General features: G+C 43.5%; 1 protein-coding gene across 1 annotated transcript; it reads right to left on the bottom strand.

Moving 5' to 3' along the window:
* Nucleotides 1-3,251: 3,251 nt before the first annotated feature.
* Nucleotides 3,252-21,485, bottom strand: mrpl27 (mitochondrial ribosomal protein L27). The gene is made up of 4 exons (XM_049719179.2): nt 21,352-21,485; nt 13,368-13,496; nt 5,760-5,827; nt 3,252-5,663 (listed from the first exon to the last, which is right to left on the bottom strand). Exons 1-4 carry the CDS (start codon nt 21,383-21,385, stop codon nt 5,457-5,459), a joined length of 438 nt encoding a protein of 145 aa, XP_049575136.1. The 5' UTR covers nt 21,386-21,485; the 3' UTR covers nt 3,252-5,456.
* Between the last annotated feature and the right edge of the window lie 1,044 nt (nt 21,486-22,529).

Below are 22,529 nucleotides of genomic sequence, written 5' to 3'. Positions count from 1 at the left end.
ATTGATTAAAAATCGTGACAATAACAACACATACTTTCACAATAGTCAACTTAACACACAATCATAACTATGATCGTGGGTTCTCCTAGTTAGCAGATTACAATACTCAAGCAGTTTCAAAACATATTTTGACAAGCTGGTGACCTCTAGGTCAAGCTCAAGCGTGGGATCGCAGTCTTCCACCAACAGTATCTGTCAAGCCCTTGTCCTTACGCAACTCTTAATACATTCATGTGCAAATGAAACATCAGTGCTATGCCTTTCTCCAGGCTGTTAGGACCCTGAACTCGCTGCCCCCTTCTGCGTAGCGTGCGGCGCTGTTGCGCTATTTTCTGGAATGTCTGCTGTACGCTCACTTGCTCCTTTTTTGCTCCTCTTATTTATTTATTTGTTGTGTTATTTATTCATCATTTATTCAGCACGCTGTTGTTTACTTCTTTACTTGATTGTCTATTGTGGGCCATGTCTTGTCACCGTGGGATAGCGGGGAACAAAATTTCGGTTTCTTTGTGTGTCTTTGGCATGTGGAGAAATTGACAATAAAGCTGACTTTGACTTTTGATGCTGCTCAAGTTGCTACTAACTATATAATAAGGCAAAGCAGAATAAAATAAAGTATATTGCACATTACTCATTCTCATCACCTAACGATGAGCATGGGCTTCTCTAGTTACCAAATTAAAATACTCAAACAGTTTCAAAGTATATTATAGGAAAACTAAATATAAAATATAATTCAATATTTAATATTTTATGATATAACATAATCCAAAATTGTGTGTTGCTGTGTTTCAGAACAAGTCTTCATCTAGTCGATGACTTTTTAATTTATTAATTTACTATGTTAGGTCAATCTGACTTTGGCACAAATTCTCTGGTGAAATTTGAAACGGGAATGGAGGTTGACTGGTTCAACCAACAAACTCCCCTTTACCAGTTTAACAATACTTAATTTTGAAGAACTAACTTTTAAGTAACCCTTACTCAGGCCCCCTCCTTCAGGTCTTTCATGTCAAGCTTTGTCACCATCAAGAGGAAGAATTCGATGGATTTGTGGACGGGGATTTGTAAATATCCACATTATTGTTTGAACAATGTTATTGTGCATATATATTCTGTATATGTCATATTAGTTGACTGTTTCTTTAATCTTTGTATCTTTTATTTATTGTCTGTGACAAAAGATACGTGAAGACAAAATGAATTTACCGTAATTTCCGTACTATAAGCCTCACCGGACTATAAGCCGCACCAGCTAAAATTCGGGGATATTTTAGTTTTTTTTTCTTACATAAGCCGCACCGGACTATAAGCCGTACGTGCACACGAGTTTTTTACAAAGAAAGACAGTACACAGAAAGCCTTTTTAAATTTTTAATAACATACTTTAACATGTCTTTCTAAACATTGCCTGTGACGCAGCAGTAGTACCGCAGCAACACGGAAGTGTGCACGTTATTAACAAAGAAAGACTGGACACAGAAAGCTTTTTTATACTTTAACATTTCTTTTCAAACACTGCCTGTGACGCGGCAGTAATATCACAGCAACACGGAAGTAACACAGCACTAATAGGGTTCGATTAAATAAAACATACTGGTAAAAGTCACTGAGACGCGGCGGTAACACAGCAGCAATACGGTAGCACAGCACTAACAGGGCTGATTAAAATGACATACTAGTAAGAATAAAATAAAGAGCTTCATCGTCTTCATCTTCCTCCTGTGCACTGAAACCATCAAAGTCTTCCTCAGTGTCCGATTGGAATAGCGTTAGATATTCTTCGCTTCACACTTTCTCAGTCTCTCTTTCGTCGTCGCTTTTATGCATTTCTTTGAGTGTGATGAGGGTCTGTTCATGCTAATCTTATTCCTGCACGAAGCGCTAAATTACATTAAACAAGCGAGCGACACGTATAGCTCCAGAGTAGACGGGACCACGAAATAAAGAAAAGCGTGCCGCAACACAATGTCATCAACATCAACTGCCTTTAGCTTAAAAGCGGCATCATATGCATTTCTCTTGTCCCCCATAATGATGGTTTGTGTATAAAAGCTTTCTTTCAGTAATGTCCGTCTTGATCGTGTTCTGCGTGATGCGCGAAATGTCCAAAACACAAACTAGCACGTCTTCTTCGGCGCATTATCTCTTCTTCGTCTGTCTCGCTCTTGCTTCCTGCTAGAGCGCCCCCTGGAGGCCGTAAAAATCCATAAATACACCGCGCCGCCATTTAAGCCTCAGGATTCAAAGTAACCTTCTGAATAAAATGCATTAAAAGTTCACATTCATTACAACTTGTTTTTGGTGAGCAAAATGTTAGAAGAATTGCATTTAAATGCTGATTGATTGGGTTTTAATACAATGCAGATGGTCCAAACAGCGCCACTGCTTTGTGTAATCTCTGAGTCACATGGCAGACTAAGAGAAAGGGTTTAGAGCACAGGTGTCAAACTTAGGGCCCGGGGGCCAGATACGGCCCGCCACATCATTCTATGTGGCCCACGAAGACAAATTGTGCATCAAATTCGTGTCATTACTAGAATTGCAAATTGTCTTCACTTTTAATATCTTTTTTTACGAATATTTGTCCAGTTTTTACTCGTCTGATTTGAAAACGAGTTATTTGTCAGTTTGTTTTGTAGCTTTTACTGTATATGAGGTGCTCATACATTTATTTGGGTTGACAGTCATAATGGCCCTCCGAAAGAAGCTATGACTACAATGCGGCCCACGAAAGAAATTAGTTTGACACCCCTGGTTTAGAGCCCTTTGACGCAGGTCACCTAGCTACTAAAGCTCATAATAGTCACAAGCAAGACAGCCAGAATAAGCAGCAGTCATAGTAGTGTTTCAAAATAGTATTTTTGTTGTTGTTTTTTTCTTCAAGATACCGCACAACAGTGGTCCACAGCCTTTTTATGAGTGTATAAAAGTGATCAAGTCATCACAAAAATCACGAAAAAAAATCGTATATAAGCCGCACCTGACTATAAGCCGCAGGGTTCAAAATTTTGGAAAAAAGTCACGGCTTATAGTCTGGAAATTACGGTACTATACTATATGTCATATTGTACATAAAGTTTCCTGTATATAAAGTTTGACTGAATACATCATTGACTGGTTTGTGCCTTATAATCTAGTGCACCTCATAGGGCAGAAAATACTGTACGTTTTATGCTGTTACAATTATTTATGGCTTTGGGTCATCTCTTGAACAGGTGGGTAATTCCATAGAATAGAATAGAATAGAATAGAATAGAATGCCTTTATTTTCATTGTACAACAGCTATACACAAAATTGGGAGAAATCACACAGAAAGCCTTTGTTACTTTAAACTTAGTTGAGGACCATCATTTTTAAACTTGTATTGATAAACGTGAAGAAATTAGAAATTATATTAGGTTCCTTCTGTCAGAACACATGCTTTCTTTTGGAGTCAAATAGGGCCTAATCTCTTCCACATTTTTATCAGATTTTTTTCATTTTACTTTTTTACATAAATGCTACTTCTTCCTGTCTTTAAATATTGGACTCTACCATGCTTTGTTGAGGTTGATTACAAACTGAAGAACCAGGACGCATCATTGTAACTTGGAGTCTTGGGTGGGACAGCCTTCCCTCGAAACGAGGAGGCAGTGTCATTGGTAGATTTTCATTTACAAACCCCTTCTTGGATTACTGCCCTTTTACATTTGTACATTACTTTCACGGAGAAGCATGGCCTTTTATGACCTGAGATCCAGTGATGAGCTGTTGATCACTGTTCCTTTTCCATCCATCCATCCATTGTTCCTTTTCATCCATCCATCCATCCATCCATCCATCCATCCATCCATCCATCCATCCATCCATCCATCCATCCATCCATCCATCCATCCATCCCTTTTCCATCCACCCATCCATTCCTTTTCTATCCATCCATCCATCCATCCATCGATCCATCCATCCATCCATTCATTACTTTTCCATCCATCCATCCATCCATCCATCCATCCATCCATCCATCCATCCATCCATCCATTCCTTTTCCATCCATCTACCCATCCATTCCTTTTCCATCCATCCATCCATCCATCCATCCATCCATCCATCCATCCATCCATCCATCCATCCATCCATCCATCCATCCCTTTTCCATCCATCAACCCATCCATTCCTTTTCCATCCATCCATCCATCCATCCATCCATCCATCCATCCATCCATCCATCCATCCATCCATCATTTTTCCATCCATCCATCCATCCATCCATCCATCCATCCATCCATCCATCCATCCATCCATCCCCTTTCCACTGTTTCTTTTCCATCCATCCATCCATCCATCCATCCATCCATCCATCCATCCATCCATCCATCCATCCATCCATCCATCCATCCATCCATCCATCCATCCATCCATCCATCCATCCATCCATCCATCCATCCATCCATCTTCCTTCTCTCCCTCCACTGGAGTCAGGTTGTGGGTACACCAGCTTCAATAAAAAAGCCGAGAATTCCCTCTCCCCAGCTAGTTCGACCAGCTCATCCCAAATAAACCCAAGGCGTTCCCTGGCCAGCCGGGCGACATAGTCTCTCTCCAACGTGTCAGGGTCATCCCCAGAGTCTTCTTCTGGTGGGACATGTCTGAAACACTTAACGAGGGAAGCGTCCAGGAGGAACCATAATCAAATGCCCGAGTCACCTCATGTGGCTCCTCTCTCCCGGACGACTGAGCTTCTCACCCTATCGCTAAGTGAGAGTCCAGACCCTCTGCGAAGATAATTCATTTCAGCCGCTTGTATCAGGGATTGTGTTCTTTTGGTCACGAGCTATGGGTAGAGACCGAAAGAACAAGGTGAGGGTAAGAACATAGAACGACGGGTAAAATCGACTGGTATATCGAGAGCTTCGTCTTTCGGCTCAGCTCTTTCTTCACCATGACTGATTGGTACAGACCAGTCAGTTGTGCAATGTCTGTTGTGATGCGAACTGCAGACCCTGCACCGATCCGCCAATCTCCCACTCCATCCCACCCTCACTCGTGAACAAGATACTTGAAGTCCACTTGGGGCAGGATCTCGTCCCCGGCCTGAAGGCATTCAAATATTTTCTGATGGAGGACCATGGTCTCAGATTTGGAGGTGCTAATTTTCATTCCAGCCGCTTCACACTCGGCTGCGAATGACTCAAGTGAGAGATGGAGATCACGGCTTGAAGAAGCCACATCATTATTATTATCAATTATTATTATCATTGCTATTATTACTATTATTATGGATATTATTATTAACTGGATGCAAAACGTCAATCCAAGTTAAATGCTCAATGAGCTGGAGTGTGACGTTTTTTCTGAAAATTTGGTTCATCTTTAACAGTACATGTTTTTGGAGGCAGTGTAAAACATGTGAATTCAGTGTTGTGGCATTTAATCAGAAGCTATTGTTTTTTGTCCTCACATGAGGGTTTAGAGTTTAGACCATGCTAACCAGTTTGAAGGTGGGTTCTTGCTTGACTGGAATAATGTTCATGAATGTTTTGTAAAGCAAAGATCCATTGGCAAGCTTGGTGATTATCTGGCTCGTCTCCGTACTGCGAGGGTGGGGGATGTAGACCTCCTTGGTGAATTTGATGCAACCGTCTTCAAGCGCATATAGAGTGTTATTGGTTCCCATCCCAACCTTCAAATCCGAATGACATATGCAGTGACTGTGTTAGTGTAATTACCAGTTAAACATCAAACTACAATGACAGGAAAACAATAACAGTGCACTTACATGCGCTCCTGGGTGGTACCTCAGCAGCCTTTGTGTTGCCAGGATGTTGCCAGCATGGACAAAGTTTCCTTGCAATAACAAAAAATATAGGATGAAAATGTCATAAAATTACAGTGACACCTGAGAATTTCTTGAAACACTAGATGCAATATCACCATAATCTGAGATCAAAATAGGTTTCATGGATTAAAAGCAGGCGACACGTTTAGGCATTGGTTTGCACGTTCGCCTGATAGTTCAGATGTGCAGGTTGTGATTTTTGCTCCAGCTTTCCTGTGTGGAGTTTGCATGTTCTCGCCATGCCTGAGTGGGTTTTGTAGGGATACACTCGCCTTTGTGCGGGCAGCGTTGGATCAATTTTCGTTTAGTGACGGTGCGCATGTGGATGGTTGGTTGTTTCTATATGTGCCCCGTGACTGGCTGGCGACCAGTTCAGGGTGTAGTTAGCTGGGATAGGCTCCAGCGCCCACAGCGACCCTGAACAGGATAAGCAGTGATGAGAATGGATGGCTAGTTTAAAAGCATTAAAAGACTGAAATGACAGCAGTAATTTGTTTTTGACAATTTATTCCACTTACAATCAAAATTTCACGACAGCCGCCCCCAGCTAATTTTGTGCCTCAGCAGCCAGAGCGATTGATATCGCGCAATACATCATAAAGCTCCAGCTGAGTTGATAGGACAACGTATCGCTACATCAGCCATGAACGTATTTTGACTGCAGCTGCGGCATTGTGCCACTATGGAGGAGCTACACCAACAGCAGGGCACCGTAAAGATTCCAAATAACCACCAAAGAAGGCACAAATTGAATAAGGTTTTTTCCTATTATTTTTCCCAGCAAGATGGTGCTATCGGCATGATAGATGATCGCAGATGATGATTGCTCTATGGTGCGTATAATTTGGAAGCTCAGGTGGTGAGTGAAAAAAAAAGCAGAATATACACATACAACCAGCCAAAGTCTCTGTCTCTAAGAAAAAAAAACATTTATTACACGTACCGTATTTTTCGGACTATAAGTCGCGTTTTTTTTTTTTTTCATAGTTTGGGTGGGGGGGCGACTAATACTCAGGAGCGACTTACATGTGAAATTATTCAGATTTTTATTTGATCATTAACACATTACTTACGAGTATAGTTGATCACTTCACATGTTATTTTCACTTTAAACCGCATGAGGGCGCACTATAGCTGTGGAATAATTGGAGCCTCACTGACAATGAGTTCCATTCATTGACTTCTAGAGTCAGGAAATTTAATGATTTGAAATGGTATCATCTGAAAACGGCCTTCAAAATAAAGCACCCTACCTCAAATTAAAGCACGGCTGGATAACAAATAACATGGAGAATTCTTAACACATACTGTAAATATCCTTTTAGAACAGCTTTTATTATTACAACAATTTTAATAACAAGGTAAAAGTGTACATTATAACACTTAAATGTGTTTTTTTTATAAAAAGGTACAAGTGTATGGACTGCAATTGTCTCCCCGCCTTCTGCTGACGAGTGGGCAACATTTGTGCCATAATTCCTCAATTTAAAAGTTTTATTTTGAATCTTATTTTTTAATTTGGAAAAACAAATCCGCGATGTAGAGAAACCGCTATAAACGAACCGCAATGTAGCAAGGGATTAATGTAATTTGAACTGCAACTGACAACTAGTCGGACATCAGCGGCGCACACGCGGCATTGTTGACATAAAGGACGAAGGATTCGATCGATGGATTTAATGACGTGGAGTCACAGAGATAGTTTGATAAAATTGTTGTTTATAATTATATGGGCCTGTGGAATAATTTGAACTGCAACTGACGACGAGTCCAACGTCAGCGGCGCGGCGCATACGCGGTGTTGTTTACATAAAGGACGATGAATTCAATCGATGGATTTAATGATTTCGAGTGACACAGATGGTTTGATAATATTGTTGTTTATATGATAGTTATTTGATATATAGCTTATATATTGTTATATGGGCCTGTGGAATAATTTGAACTGCAACTGACGAAGAGTCAGACGTCAGCGGCGCGCTGCACACGCGGCGTTGTTTACAGAAAGGAGGGCGAATTCGATCAATAGATTTAATGATTTGATAAACGTGTTATTTATGTTATAGTTATTTGAATAACTGCTAATGTTACATCAGGGCGTTTCTCAGCTCCTCGTTTGTGTTTATGTCACGTTAGCATACCGTATCGTTTAGCCCAGTGGTTCTTAACCTGGGTTCGATCAAACCCCAGGGGTTCGGTGAGTCGGCTTCAGGGGTTCGGCAGAGCTGGTATGTCATTGCCCCGCCCCTCGCCACGCCCCCCGTCCGCGGATGGCCGAACACACCGGTATTTAGTTCTTTGACAAAGACAAGAGCGCAATCAAAATTACAGCAGCTGTAATATTAATTTCGTTACTACGACAACGCTATCCGAGTTACTGCCGCTGGCAACTGCCATATTTCCCACATATATCGGCTCTATTGATAATCTTAGAAATGAATTCAATGTGACATTGTTAAATGCCATCGACTCTGTAGCGCCACTACGTCTGAAAACTCGCCATAGAAAGCCCACTCCAAGGTTCACAGATGAAACACGTACGTTTAAGCAATTATGTAGAAAGCATGAGCGCAAATGGCATTTAACCAAACTTGAGGTTTTCCATCAGGCATGGCGTGACAGCCTCCTGAAATACAAAGATGCGCTTATCTTAGCAAAAACTAATTATTTCTCGCAAATTATTAATCTCAATAAAAACAATCCTAAATACTTACTATTTGATACAGTGGCAAAGGTAACACTACGACAGCCGACCTCTGATAGCTCCTTCCACTCAGCTGACGAGTTCATGAAATTTTTCACTCAAAAGATTGAATCCATTAGGGATGAGATCAAGATGACCGTTCCAATCGCTCAGTCCAGACCGCTGATTACCGGCGCTGACGATCATGCCATAAACCTTTCAAATTTTAAAAGCATGTCCCTTGAAAGGCTTACACAATTGGTTAATGTGGCTAAACAAACAACATGTTTACTCGACCCGCTTCCAGCCAAACTATTTAAAAAAATAATTCAAATTTTAGGACCGTCCGTCTTAAATATAATTAACCTGTCTGTCTTCTCTGGTATAGTTCCAACAGCCTTTAAAACCGCTATCATTAAACCGCTACTTAAGCGACCAAATCTCGACCCGGACTGTCTCAGTAATAGGCCAGTTTCAAATCTCCCATTCATAGCAAAACTTCTTGAAAAAGTAGTAGCGCAGCAGCTTATTGATTACATGGTCACCAATAATCGATATGAATCTTTTCAATCTGGCATTAGAGCTAATCATTCCACCGAGACAGCACTTGCTAAAGTGACTAATGATCTCCTCATAGCTATGGATTCAAACACTTCATTGGTATTGTTATTACTCGATCTTAGTGCTGCCTTCGACACTGTAGACTTCAATATTTTATTAGAGCGCCTTAAAAGCTGTGTTGGTATTTCAGGGTCAGCACTACGCTGGTTCTTTTCCTATCTATCAGACAGGACGCACCGAGTGGTCCATGGCAATGCGACCTCTGAGCTCTATAACGTGACATGTGGTGTCCCGCAGGGATCGGTACTCGGACCAATTCTGTTTAATATTTATATGACTCGCTTGGGGACATAATACGTAAATATAATATTACTTTTCAATGTTACGTGGATGACACTCAATTATATATGCCATTATCGATGACAAATCCGCGGGACTGTTGTAATCTTGAGGCGTGCCTTGCGGAGATCAAGCAATGGATGGCTCTCAATTTCCTTTGTCTTAATCCAGATAAAACTGAGACGTTGATAATTGGTCCAGCTCATTATCACCACTTACTTAAGGAAACCACTATAACTATGGATAACCGTACTATCACTCAGAGCGATACTGTAACTAATCTCGGGGTAATATTTGACCTCTCCTTTCAAAAGCACATTAAGAACATAACTAGAATTGCATTTTTTCACCTCCGTAATATTGCTAAGATTCGTCCGATCCTCTTGACCAGTGATGCGGAAACTATTATACATGCGTTTATTACGTCGAGCCTGGACCACTGTAACGCATTATTCTCTGGTCGTCCTAAGTCCAGTGTCAAAAGTCTACAGTTAGTACAAAATGCTGCTGCAAGGCTGCACTCACGGACAAGAAAATTGTATCACATTACCCCAATATTAGCCAATTTACATTGGCTCCTGGTCCATTTAAGATGTGATTCAAGGTTCTTCTATTAACCTATAACTCATTGCATGGCTTAGCCCCTTCATATCTCGTCAACCTAGTTGTTCCTTACGTTCCGTCTCGTAACCTCCGCTCGCAAAAAGCTAGTCTTTTAGTCACCCCGAGGGCCAAAAAGATGTCTGCAGGGTCTGGAGCATTTTCTATTCGGGCTCCAGAGCTTTGGAATGCCCTACCAATGAATATTAGAACTGCTACCTCAGTAGAAACATTTAAGACACGTTTAAAGACACATCTATGATACGGCCTTTAATCGCTTTGAATTGGACATCCACTTTTTCTTTTAAATTATGTATTTTATGTGCCCTCTCTGCATCCATTGCAGCCTGGTGATCCTGAAAGGGGGATCCTCCCATCTGTGGTCCCTTCTCAAGGTTTCTCATTTTTCCCCTAGTAGGGTTCTTTTTAGTTTTTCCTTGCCCTCTTGGGAGCTTAAGATCAGGGGACACTTTGAGAATAATTGTCAATTTGTTTTGTATATGTGAAGCCCTTTGAGAATGCTTGTGATTTAGGGCTATATAAATAAACTTGACTTGATGAGAAACCCTTTCAATATTAATTGAAATATTGTTCCCTTCTTTTTTGTCTTACAAAAAAAAAATCAAACTTTGTTTTTTTTTACATTTAATAATTTATTGACATCAAAACATCTCTTAAATTTAATAATTTCCTGTTGGAATAATTTAAGTGAAGCCTTGGCCTGCCAGACTTGGAGGCCTCGCCTTTACGAGTTTATCTTTCTTTTGATCTAGGTTCTTCCTTTTTAGTGATAGGGATGTCTTTTGATCCCTGTCAGCCATTTGTATCCTTCCTGTCCTAATGTTGTCTGTGTGTTTTTGTTCCCGTAAGAGGCCTTCACTAACAATGAGCAGGGCTTATTTGCATAGGTGAAATGTTCTTTGTTTGATTCACAGGAACTTCATTCCTTTTAGTTAGCTGTAGGTTTGGTTCATAGATTGTAGTTGATCAGAACTGTTTTTCTTTGTTAAGGGTTATATACGGTTAGAAGTAGTTGCATAAAGGTTATCCCATATTTACTCAATGTTTGTTTAAGGAAATGCCTTAAAAAGTTACCTCACGTTTGCTTAATGTGTGTTGAAGTGTTTAGGACAAGTTCCTTATTATTATTGTGTGTTAATTTACCAAGTCGATAAAGTTAGCAAAGGTTTAGTTGCATTTGTTCCACAGCAGAGCGGCAATCAACGTGCTTCAAGGTATTTGATCACAGTCGAGGACGAGTCTGCCAACTGTGAGGGAAGACGGCTGGTTGAGGGAAGAGGACAGACTCTGCGGGGGTCACGAGTCAACAATGAAGTGCTAATTCACACCACACTACAATTTTTAGCTAATCAGCATTGCTACAGACACAATCCCCCCTCCCTTTAGTGTAAGCAACGCCTCTGTAACCAGGGCAACCAAAACATTAACAAGAGGGGCACGTGGAGTAAGGACTCAGAATTGATGGAGATGGTAACTGCGGTTCCTTTCTCTATCGTTCTCCTCGCGAGTAAACCTGTTCTGGTTGTCTTCTCCTCTTCCTTCCAGCGTGTGATTTAATGTCTGATCATATTTAGACCTGACATTCCTCTTCAATAATGTTTGATAATGCTTTTAAGTCATGTCCTGAACTATAAAAGTTGGTGTCGTCCGCAAATACAAATTTCATTCAAACAATTTTGGTCCCAAAACCGAACCTTGTGGGATTCCACATTCAATCCTCATGTGTTCACAAAATCCACAAACTGTTGTCTATTGTCTAAATAACTTCTTATCCAGTCTAAAACTACTACTCTCACACCAAATGAATGCAACTTCGACAATAATACAAAACAAGCTATAGTGTCAAATGCTTTTTTAAGATCAATAAACACCCCTATAGTGTATTTTTTATTATCAGTAGCTGTTGCTATATCCTCCATTATATTCATTACAGCTGAAGCAGTGGATCTATTGGACCGGAATCCATACTGGCTCTCACTCAACAGTGTGTTTTTTTTTTTTTTTTTTTTTTACTTTGGTACCAGTTCTCTGCAGGTCATTCATTAGGTTCCCCCGTGTGGTTCTGGGATTTTTGTTCACCATTCTTGTGATTGTTTTGACCCCACGGGGTGAGATCTTGCGTGGAGCCTCAGATCGAGGCCATTATTGACCAAATACTTATTTCCCACCATAATTTGCAAATAAATCCTTTAATAATCAGAAAATGTGATTTTCTGTATTTTTTTTTTTAATTGTGTCTCTCTTAGGTGAAGTGTACCTATGATGAAAACTTGCTGGGTTGCTGACTAAATACTTTTTTGCAACTGTATGTTTATCTTTTGAGCACTCATACTCGACTCAAATGATAAATACTTTTTTTCTTTTTTATGGCCAACTCGCTATGCCCATCAGTGACAGAATTGTCCATCCACTCGTCTTTGACGGATGTATCACGTCTTATTTTCCGCTCCTCGCCGTTTCCTTGTGTGTCAGTGTTCGTAGTCATGCTTTTTGTTCGCGTCTCTGTCGCGCGTCTGTGCACTTGCCCCTTCCTGCCGTTGTCTACCCGTAATCAGTGTAATCGCCGTCACCTGCCCCTCGTTACCTGTCTTGTATTTAAGTCCTGTCTGCGTGTCACTCCCTTTCGGATTGTTCTATCAGTCTGTTTCTGTTAAGCCGCTGTTTGTTTCTGTAGCCTGTCCTGTTTGCCAGTCCTGTTGTTCTACCTGTTTGCCCGTCCTGTAAGTTCTTGTTTATTCCTGCCGGTTAGTTCTACAATGCTCTCCTGCTTGTTTGTTCCCCCCATCCTCTCCTCCACCACCCTTTTCCCTTCAATAAACCATGGTCCAAGCTGCATTTGGTTGCCCTGCTCCATTCCACGTGACAGGATGTCCATTTTCCGAAATGAAGGACAAAAAAAAGGACGGACTGAGAATGGACACAAGTGGGTTTTCGCCCGTCTGTGTAATCGTCACTAACCAGGTCAAGTGCTGACAGACCTGTGGTGTGTTATGTGTTTGTTATGGTCTGTTCACCTGTGACGTGAAAGGAACTGTGGCGTAGGGTCCTTTGCACAACTTTGATCGCTAATGTTCACTTGCTTGTGCAAGTGTTCCATGTATCAGAGAAAAGGTCACCCATTACTCATTTAAAAACGTCAAAAGAACCACTTTCATTTCCTAAACGACAATGGACAAGTACTGCTTTATTCTTGTTGTATCTTATGTCCTGCCATCTTTGGGACTATCAAGGAGCACACAACTGCTCAAGAATTTAGCAGCTCTTGGGGGGGGAAATTATTGAGGCTTGAAATTATTCAATACACCAGTTTCATAAAGATATTTAAAAAAACATTAGATTATTACCATCTTGCTTCTTGAGGCCGTATCTTTTGCCAGCACTCTTCCCACCATGGTTCTTGCTGCTACCACCAGCCTTCTTGGATGCAAACCTCAGCGAGGACAGGAGAAAGAACTGACCAGGATCTAAAAGACCTGAAATCAATACGATTAAAAACTGAGTGAGTAAGCAAGCACCCATAAACGCTAAATCTGCCTCGCTGCATAGTGCATAAGTGCAGTCACCTTTGTTACTTTTTATTCTGCACGGAATTTGCTACTTTATGTTCATCCATCCATCCATCCATCCATCCATCCATCTTCTTCCGCTTATCCGGGGTCGGGTCGCGGGGGCAGCAGCTTTAGGAGGGACTCCCGGACTTCCCTCTCCTCAGCCACTTCATCCAGCTCATCCCGGGGGATCCCAAGGCGTTCCCAGGCCAGCTGAGAGACACAGTCTCTCCAGCGCGTCCTGGGTCGTCCCCGGGGTCTCCTACCGGTGGGACATGCCCGGAACACCTCCCCAGGGAGGCGTCCAGGAGGCATCCTGATGAGATGCCCGAGCCACCTCATCTGGCTCCTCTCCACGTGGAGGAGTAGCGACTCTACTCCGAGTCTCTCCCGGATGACCGAGCTCCTCACCCTATCGCTAAGGGAGAGCCCGGACATCCTGCGGAGAAAACTCATTTCGGCCGCTTGTATCCGGGATCTCGTTCTTTCGGTCACGACCCATAGCTCGTGACCATAGGTGAGGGTAGGAGCGTAAATCGACCGGTAAATTGAGAGCTTTGCCTTTTGGCTCAGCTCTCTCTTCACCACAACGGACCGGTATAGGGTCCGCATTACTGCCGACGCTGCACCGATCCGCCTGTCGATCTCGCGCTCCATCCTCCCCTCACTCGTGAACAAGACTCCAAGATACTTGAACTCCTCCACTTGGGGCAGGATCTCATCCCCGATCCGGAGAGGGCATTCCACCCTTTTCCGATCGAGGACCATGGACCCGGATTTGGAGGTGCTGACCCTCATCCCGACCGCTTCACACTCGGCTGCGAACCGTTCCAGCGAGAGCTGGAGATCACGGCCTGAAGAAGCCAACAGCACCACGTCATCTGCAAAAAGCAGAGACGCGATGCTGAGGTCCCCAAACCGGACCCCCTCAACGCCTCGGCTGCGCCTAGAAATTCTGTCCATAAAAATTATGAACAGAAGCGGTGACAAAGGGCAGCCTTGGCGGAGCCCAACCCTCACTGGGAACGAATCCGACTTACTGCCGGAAATGCGGACCAGACTCTGGCATCGGTGATACAGGGACCGAACCGCCCTTATCAGTTGGCTCGGCACCCCGTACTCCCGAAGCACCCTCCACAGAACCTCCCGAGGGACACGGTCGAACGCCTTCTCCAAGTCCACAAAACACATGTGGACTGGTTGGGCGAACTCCCATGCACCCTCGAGGATCCTGCCGAGGGTGTAGAGCTGGTCCACTGTTCCACGGCCAGGACGAAAGCCACACTGTTCCTCCTGAATCCGAGGTTCGACCTCCCGACGGACCCTCCTCTCCAGCACCCCTGAATAGACCTTACCAGGGAGGCTGAGGAGTGTGATTCCCCTGTAATTGGAACACACCCTCCGGTCCCCCTTCTTAAAGAGGGGAACCACCACCCCAGTCTGCCAATCCAGAGGCACTGTCCCCGATGTCCACGCAACGTTGTAGAGGCGTGTTAGCCATGACAGCCCCACAACATCCAGAGCCTTTAAGAACACCGGGCGGATCTCATCCACCCCCGGGGCCTTGCCACCGAGGAGTTTTTTAACTACCTCAGTGACTTTGACCCCAGAGATTGGAGAATCTGCCTCAGAGTCTCCAGGCCCTGCGTGTAGGTGGAATTGAGGAGGTCTTCGAAGTATTCTCCCCACCGACTCACGACGTCCCGAGTCGAGGTCAGCAGCACGCCATCCCCACTGTAAACAGTGTTGACGTTGCACTGCTTCCCCCTCCTGAGACGCCGGATGGTGGACCAGAATTTCCTCGAAGCCGTCCGAAAGTCATTCTCCATGGCCTCACCAAACTCCTCCCACGCCCGGGTTTTTGCCCCAGCAACCACCGAAGCCGCGTTCCGCTTGGCCATCCGGTACCTGTCAGCTGCCTCCGGAGTCCCGCAGGCCAAAACGGCCCGATAGGACTCCTTCTTCAGCTTGACGGCATCCCTTACCGCCGGTGTCCACCAGCGGGTTCGGGGATTGCCGCCACGACAGGCACCAACGACCTTACGGCCACAGCTCCGGTCGGCCGCCTCAACAATGGAGGCGCGGAACATGGTCCATTCAGACTCAATGTGGGAAAAGCTCTGCCGGAGGTGGGAGTTGAAACTCTTCCTGACAGGAGATTCTGCCAGACGTTCCCAGCAGACCCTCACAGAGCGTTTGGGTCTGCCAGGTCGGACCGGCATCTTCCCCCACCATCGGAGCCAACCCACCACCAGGTGGTGATCAGTGGACAGCTCCGCCCCTCTCTTCACCCGAGTGTCCAAAACATGCGGCCGCAAATCCGATGACACGACTACAAAGTCGATCATCGAACTGCGGCCTAGGGTGTCCTGGTGCCAAGTGCACACATGGACACCCTTATGCTTGAACATGGTGTTCATTATTGAAAATCCATGTCGAGCACAGAAGTCCAACAATAGAACACCGCTCGGGTTTAGATCGGGGGGGCCGTTCCTCCCAATCACGCCCTTCCAGGTCTCACTGTCATTGCCCACGTGAGCATTGAAGTCACCCACTAGAACGATGGAGTCCCCAGAAGGAGCGCTCTCCAGCACTTCGTCCAGGGACCCCAAGAAGGGTGGGTACTCTGAGCTGCTGTTTGGTGCATAGACACAAACAACAGTCAGGACCCATCCCCCCACCTGAAGGCGGAGGGAGGCTACCCTCTCGTTCACCGGGGTGAACCCCAATGTGCAGGCGCCCAGCCGGGGGGCAATAAGTATACCCACACCTCCTCGACGCCTCTCACCGTGGGCAACTCCAGAGTGGAAGAGAGTCCAGCCCCTCTCGAGAGGGCTTGTACCGGAACCCAAACTGTGCGTGGAGGCTAGTCCGACTATATCTAGTCGGAATTTTTCTGCCTCGCACACCAGCTCGGGCTCCTTTCCAGCCAGAGAGGTGACATTCCATGTCCCAAGAGCCAGCTTCTGCAGCCGGGGATCAGACCGCCAAGGTCCCTGCCTTTGGCTGCCGCCCAGCACACGTTGCACCCGACCCCTTTGGCCCCTCCCACAGGTGGTGAGCCCATGGGAAGGGGGACCCACGTTTCCTTTTCGGGCTATGCCCGGCCGGGCCCCATGGGCGAAGGCCCGGCCACCAGACGCTCGCCTTCGAGCCCCGCCTCCAGGCCTGGCTCCAGAGAGAGGCCCCGGTGACCCGCGTCCGGGCGAGGGAAAACGAAGTCCATTTATTTCAATCGTCATAATGGGCTTCTGTGAGCCGTGCTTTGTCTGGCCCCTCACCTAGGACCCGTTTGCCATGGGTGACCCTACCAGGGGCGTGAAGCCCCCGACAACATGGCTCCTAGGATCATAAGTACTTTATGTTCAATATTGACGAAATCTGGGTGTTAGATAAAGAGAAAAAATTGACTAAAGTTTGAAATCATTTAAATCAAGATTAGGGGGAAAAGCATAAGAAATTTAATTTGAATGAAAACTGTGGGTGCTTAAAATGACTACAGTGAATTAACCATAACTTTTCTGTTCATACTCTTGGGGTGCAGACAGGACAACCAAATGTGACACACTGAGTCTTTATTGATGTTTGGTGAAAGGCGAAGTGGCTATCAGGTGCAGAGTGGTCAAAGAACGAGGCGAAAGCTTGCTCAATGATCGGGCAGTTGGTCAGGGCCAGTGGCGTTCAGGCTAGGTAGATGATCGGGCAGATGGTCAGGGCTGGCAGCGTTCAGGTGTGGTCGGTCAGTTGTGCAGGCGTGGGTCAGCAACTCGGAAGCAAGGCACAAGACAAGGTACTAGGCACAAGTAGCACGGACGTGGACACAGGCAAACAGAACCAGGACTAGGTAATAAGACGAACTGACGGGGGCTGGTTGGATTCATGGGTTTTAAATAGCATCTTTAACGAGCAGGGACAGGTCTCTGATAAGTGGGTGTGGCTGTGGCTGATAGTCTGTGGAGGAAAGTTACCAGCTGGGGGCAGGTAACACGGCACATAACACAGAGCACACATTGATTCTTTTTAAATAATATTGTACGTGATGTGTATTTTGTCCAAACGGGGACTGATTTACAAACACAAACTATAAACAGAAAACATCATAATGGAGGAAATAAAATAAACAATGAGTGTCAATTAGAGCAGGGGCTTTCAACTGGTTTTGTCCAAGGGACCACCATTAAAACCAACAAGCAACTTGGGGACTATCGCTTTGAAGGAATATTATTATTTTGCACCAAAGAAAGATAGACATATGCATATTATTTATTTGTATCTCTGTTTAATTTGGGAATCTCAGCTACATTTGACATAATTTGGATGGGTAAATGATTATCAAAGTTAGCTGGAAAATAATTCAGTAAATAATAAATCAATTTTATTTTTAAAAATGTTACAATTATTTACCATTTCCAATTTCGTTGACCACCTACAATACCGGCACAAACGACTAGAGGGCTGTGGACCACCGGTTGACAATCTCTGAATTACAGAATATAATTTCTGGAGAAATTTTGTGTGAAGGCTGAAAAGAATAGAAAAAATTGTGGAATTATTTAAAATGATTTTGAATGATGTCGATATATACCTGAAATGAGGAGAACATGTGGAACATGTTATGGCTTAAATCAGACAAAAAATGAACATATTAGAGGAAAGAAGAAGAAAATCCTAACTTCTGTCTTTTATTTTGGGAATAATGAAAAATGTAGGTACACGAATAAACTACACAGAAATAATGTGTTCCCTTCATATATCGCAGTTGAACTACCTTTGCCTTTGTTTCACAGCTTTTTTTGGGCGTGGTCAGCGAATTATGCTTTTGTTTAAATGTATGAATGGTAAATGGTGACCACTTGTACAGTGGTTGCTGCCGCTCCGGCCCGAAGCATGTTAGCACTGTTGACCACAGTCGAAAATGTATAAAAAATCTGTTTTAGATTTCACCAGAGTGTGGCAGCAAACCTGTGGGCATTCTTTCGGAAACACTAAGCTCCGAATGCGCTCTGCCTCTCCAAACACCGTTCTCAAAATCGTGTGCTCTGACAAAAATGTTTCGATACGACAGAAAAAAACTACAAAGCTGTGCTGCCTGTAGCATTATGGTAGCATGGATTAAAGCAAAAAAAAAAAAAAAAAAACGTCTTGACAAAATTTTTTCAGGTCAAATTATATTCCCCAGTTCATTTACGTGCGTTGAAACACATTGACAGCAGTTCCATTTTTTGCCGCACAATTGCTTCTCTAAGGTTTTCATGTTAAAAGGAGTATAGTTTGTACATGTTCTTAGCCCAATAGACCTAGTTTTCTAATACAAAAATCCCTCGCTATATCGCAGTTGATTTATCGCGGCTTCAGTACACTGCGGATCCCCCCCCCAAAAAAAAGGGAGCGCCCACACAACACAGTACGTACACTTGTACCTTGTTATAAAAAAAGTTGTTATAATAATGAATTCTAAAAACATATTTACATTATGGCAACTTGTTATATTTTTTTATAATACAAGAGTTCTAAAAACGGGCGGCTCGGTGGCGCACTGGGTAGCACGTCCGCCTCACAGTTAGGAGGGTGCGGGTTCGATTCCACCTCCGGCCCTCCCTGTGTGGAGTTTGCATGTTCTCCCCGGGCCCGCGTGGGTTTTCTCCGGGCACTCCGGTTTCCTCCCACATTCCAAAAACATGCTTGGTAGGCCGATTGAAGACTCCAAATTGTCCCTAGGTGTGAGTGTGAGTGCGATTGGTTGTCTGTCTCTGTGTGCCCTGCGATTGGCTGGCAACCAGTTCAGGGTGTCCCCCGCCTACTGCCCGATGACGGCTGGGATAGGCTCCAGCACGCCCGCGACCCCCGTGGGGACTAAGCGGTTCAGAAAATGGATGGATGGATGGATGGAGTTCTAAAAACATGTTTACAGTATGTACACTTGTAACTTGTTATAAAAAAGTTGTTATAATGATAAGAGTTCTAAAAACATATTTACAGAATGTAGTATACTTTAGTTACATCTACATGTTACACACACACACGCGCGCGCGCGCGGTTACACTGTTACAGGTTCATAACATCAACGTATTCACATGGCCACTTCGTAGCTTGCTTTAGTAAAATGTACTTTTGACTCGCAGCCCCGCGTGAAGAATCGGTGTTGTGATGCCAGTTCAGCTTGGCGCTGCTTCACTTTATCAGCACGGTCACCCCCTGTTAGCTTGTCATATGTGTTAGCTTGTTTAGTCTGACAGTGTCTCTTTAGGTTGAAATCCTTAAACATGACAACCATCTCTTTACAAATTAGACAAACACAGTTTCTTTGATTTTCACTGAAGAAGTTTTGTAATTCCCATTTCACTTGAAAGCAACGGCCCTCAATGTCAACGTTCGTTTTCTTTGCAGTCCCCATTGCAGATATTAGCGGAGAGGGGTGGTGCTGCCACCCTTTCGTAATTGGAGGAATTACAGTTTCAAGTTTCATGATTTTTTTTTTTTTTTTTAATTCAGTTTGGCAGTGCAGGCAGGCCATAAATAAGTCTGAAGCTGCGGGCTGTATGAAATCTGACCGGGGGCCGGATTTGGCCCGCGGTCCATACTTTGGCAATATCCAAAGTATGGACCGCGGGTCCATACTTTGTGTACAGCATTCAAATACTAAAAAGGTTTCAATCCAAACCATATTAATATCGTCAACCATTTTTAAAAGAAGAGTAATGTTGAACAGATTTCTATTGCAGTTTGCTCTTACGCAATTTCAATGTTTTCAATCGAATCAATAAAACGATTCTTTTGGCAAAACTTGATTATATTATGATCATACGAATAAACATCTATATAACTTTAAATTCAATGTTATTTTTTTGACATTACATGAGCTTGTTATAACTTGGCCAGCCGAGAGACAGTCTCTCCAGCGTGTCCTGGGTCGTCCACGAGGTCTCCTACCGGTGGGACATGCCCGGAACACCTCCCCAGGGAGGCGTCCACGAGGCGTCCTGATGAGATGCCCAAGCCACCTCATCTGGCTCCTCTCAACATGGAGGACAATTTTGCATTACTTATAACTCCTGTTTGAAATGTTTATGAGGCAAAAATAATTGTAAATGTAAATTTAAGGTATTTCATACAGTTTGTTCAATGTTATCTGACTCTTCAGATATCAATGAAAGGCAGAATTTGTGTTTTTAGAGTTGTTCACATCTGCCCGAGTGGCTTATATTTGGTTATTTTGTCATTTAAAAGATAAAGACAATCGGGACAATAACATTTGTTTTATAGCAGTGTGTTAGCATAAAATGTTGGTACTTAAAAAAATCCGAAAAAACTATTGGCCCCCAGACCCCTTCACTTTATCAAATCTGGCCCACCTTGCAAAATGTTTGGACACCTCTGCCCTAGGTGAACGACATGGCTGACCACAGAGGTTATTTTCTAACATAATTTTCATACAAAGTCGTCCATTAATTAATTTTGTTGCTTTTATTTAATAGGTGGCGAACGACGCTCGCTGTCGGAGCACAGTATTAAGAATCAAGGTTACGGCTGGCTTAATTCCGTCAGTCTGGAAACTTCTAGTATAAACTCTCTCTGGTCTTAGGTAAATATTTTTTTTTTTTTTTTACATTTACACAAATATGTTGTTAAACGTTTGATACAGATCATACATTAATCACAAAGTCAATGATTTCAATACTACATTAAAGTTCATCCAAAGTACTATTAGGGAAAACAATGTATTCATGGTTGTATTTTAACAGGTAACAAAGTAAAGTGAAAACAGTAAAACATCCGTTACCAGCAGAAATGAAGCCCTGTCGCAGCATTGCCATATGAAAAGCTTCAGTTACGTCCGACAAAGGTATTGTCAAGACGCGATCCGGTCTGATCAGCTCGGGGGGCAGCGCCTACTGATGATGTCACGCTACGGCAAGTCCAATGAGACGAACTACACTAAACCGCATTTATCATGGAAAATTCACTTTTTTTTTGCTTTTGAATTTATTTTATTGTGCACTTGGAGTCACCAATGAAGAAAAGTGCAATGTATCCCTCCAGGTGTTACAGAGATATTTTATGATCTGTTTGGGGTCTATGTTTTTCTCTTATTTTAGTGTGTTATTTTTTGTTGTTTTCACACGCACACAGAACACGCCACACGAAGCACACACAAAACGCCACACACTCCCAATGTCATATGCGGAATCGAACTCACGGTGTCGGCACACAGGACCGATAAGTGAACACTGTACACCTTCACCAGGCGTGTCCAAATTTTTTCAAAGCGGGCCAGATTTGGTTAGATGAAAATGTATAGGGGCCGACCAGTCGCACCGACGTTCCTCGAACCACTTGTAAATATGTAACTACAGGACTGTCACGGAAAATTAGAATACTGTGATGAAGTTCTTTATTTTCTGTAATGCAATTAAAAAAACAAAAATGTCATACATTCTAGATTCATTACAACCTAACTGAAATATTGCAAGCCTTTTATTATTTTAATATTGCTGATTATGGCATACAGCTTAAGAAAACTCAAATATCCTATCTCAAAATATTAGAATATCATGAAAAAGTATACTAGTAGGGTATTCAACTAATTCTTGAATGGTCTAATTAACTCGAAACACCTGCAAGGGTTTCCTGAGCCTTGAAAAACACTCAGCTTGGTTCAGTAAACTAAATCACAAGTATGGGGAAGACTGCTGATTTGACTGCTGTCCAGAGGACCATCATTGACACTCTCCAGGCGGGTAAGACACAAAAGGAGAAAGCTGTTCACTGAGTGCAGTTTCAAAAAGACATCTACAAAAAGTCTGTTGGAAGGGGCAAATGTGGCAGGAAACGCTGCACAACCAAGAGAGATGACAACAGCCTTAACAGCATTGTGAAGAAGAGCCGCTTCCAGAATTTGGGGGAGCTTCAAAGACAGTGGACTGAAGCTGGAGTCCAGATATCAAAAGCCACTGTTCA

Source organism: Syngnathus scovelli, chromosome 4 (assembly GCF_024217435.2).
Source record: "Syngnathus scovelli strain Florida chromosome 4, RoL_Ssco_1.2, whole genome shotgun sequence".
Classification (NCBI taxonomy): domain Eukaryota; kingdom Metazoa; phylum Chordata; class Actinopteri; order Syngnathiformes; family Syngnathidae; genus Syngnathus; species Syngnathus scovelli.
This window is presented reverse-complemented; position numbering and strand designations above follow the sequence as displayed.

Bases quoted from the DNA above. Each gene is read 5' to 3' on its own strand.
- mrpl27 (XM_049719179.2), bottom strand. From the start codon at position 21,385: ATGGCAATGCTGCGACAGGGCTTCATTTCTGCTG. The intron at 13,497-21,351 runs GTAACGGATGTT...TATTGATTTCAG, and splicing joins ACAGGGCTTCATTTCTGCTG to GTCTTTTAGATCCTGGTCAG. The intron at 5,664-5,759 runs GTAAGTGCACTG...TCGGATTTGAAG, and splicing joins GGTACCACCCAGGAGCGCAT to GTTGGGATGGGAACCAATAA.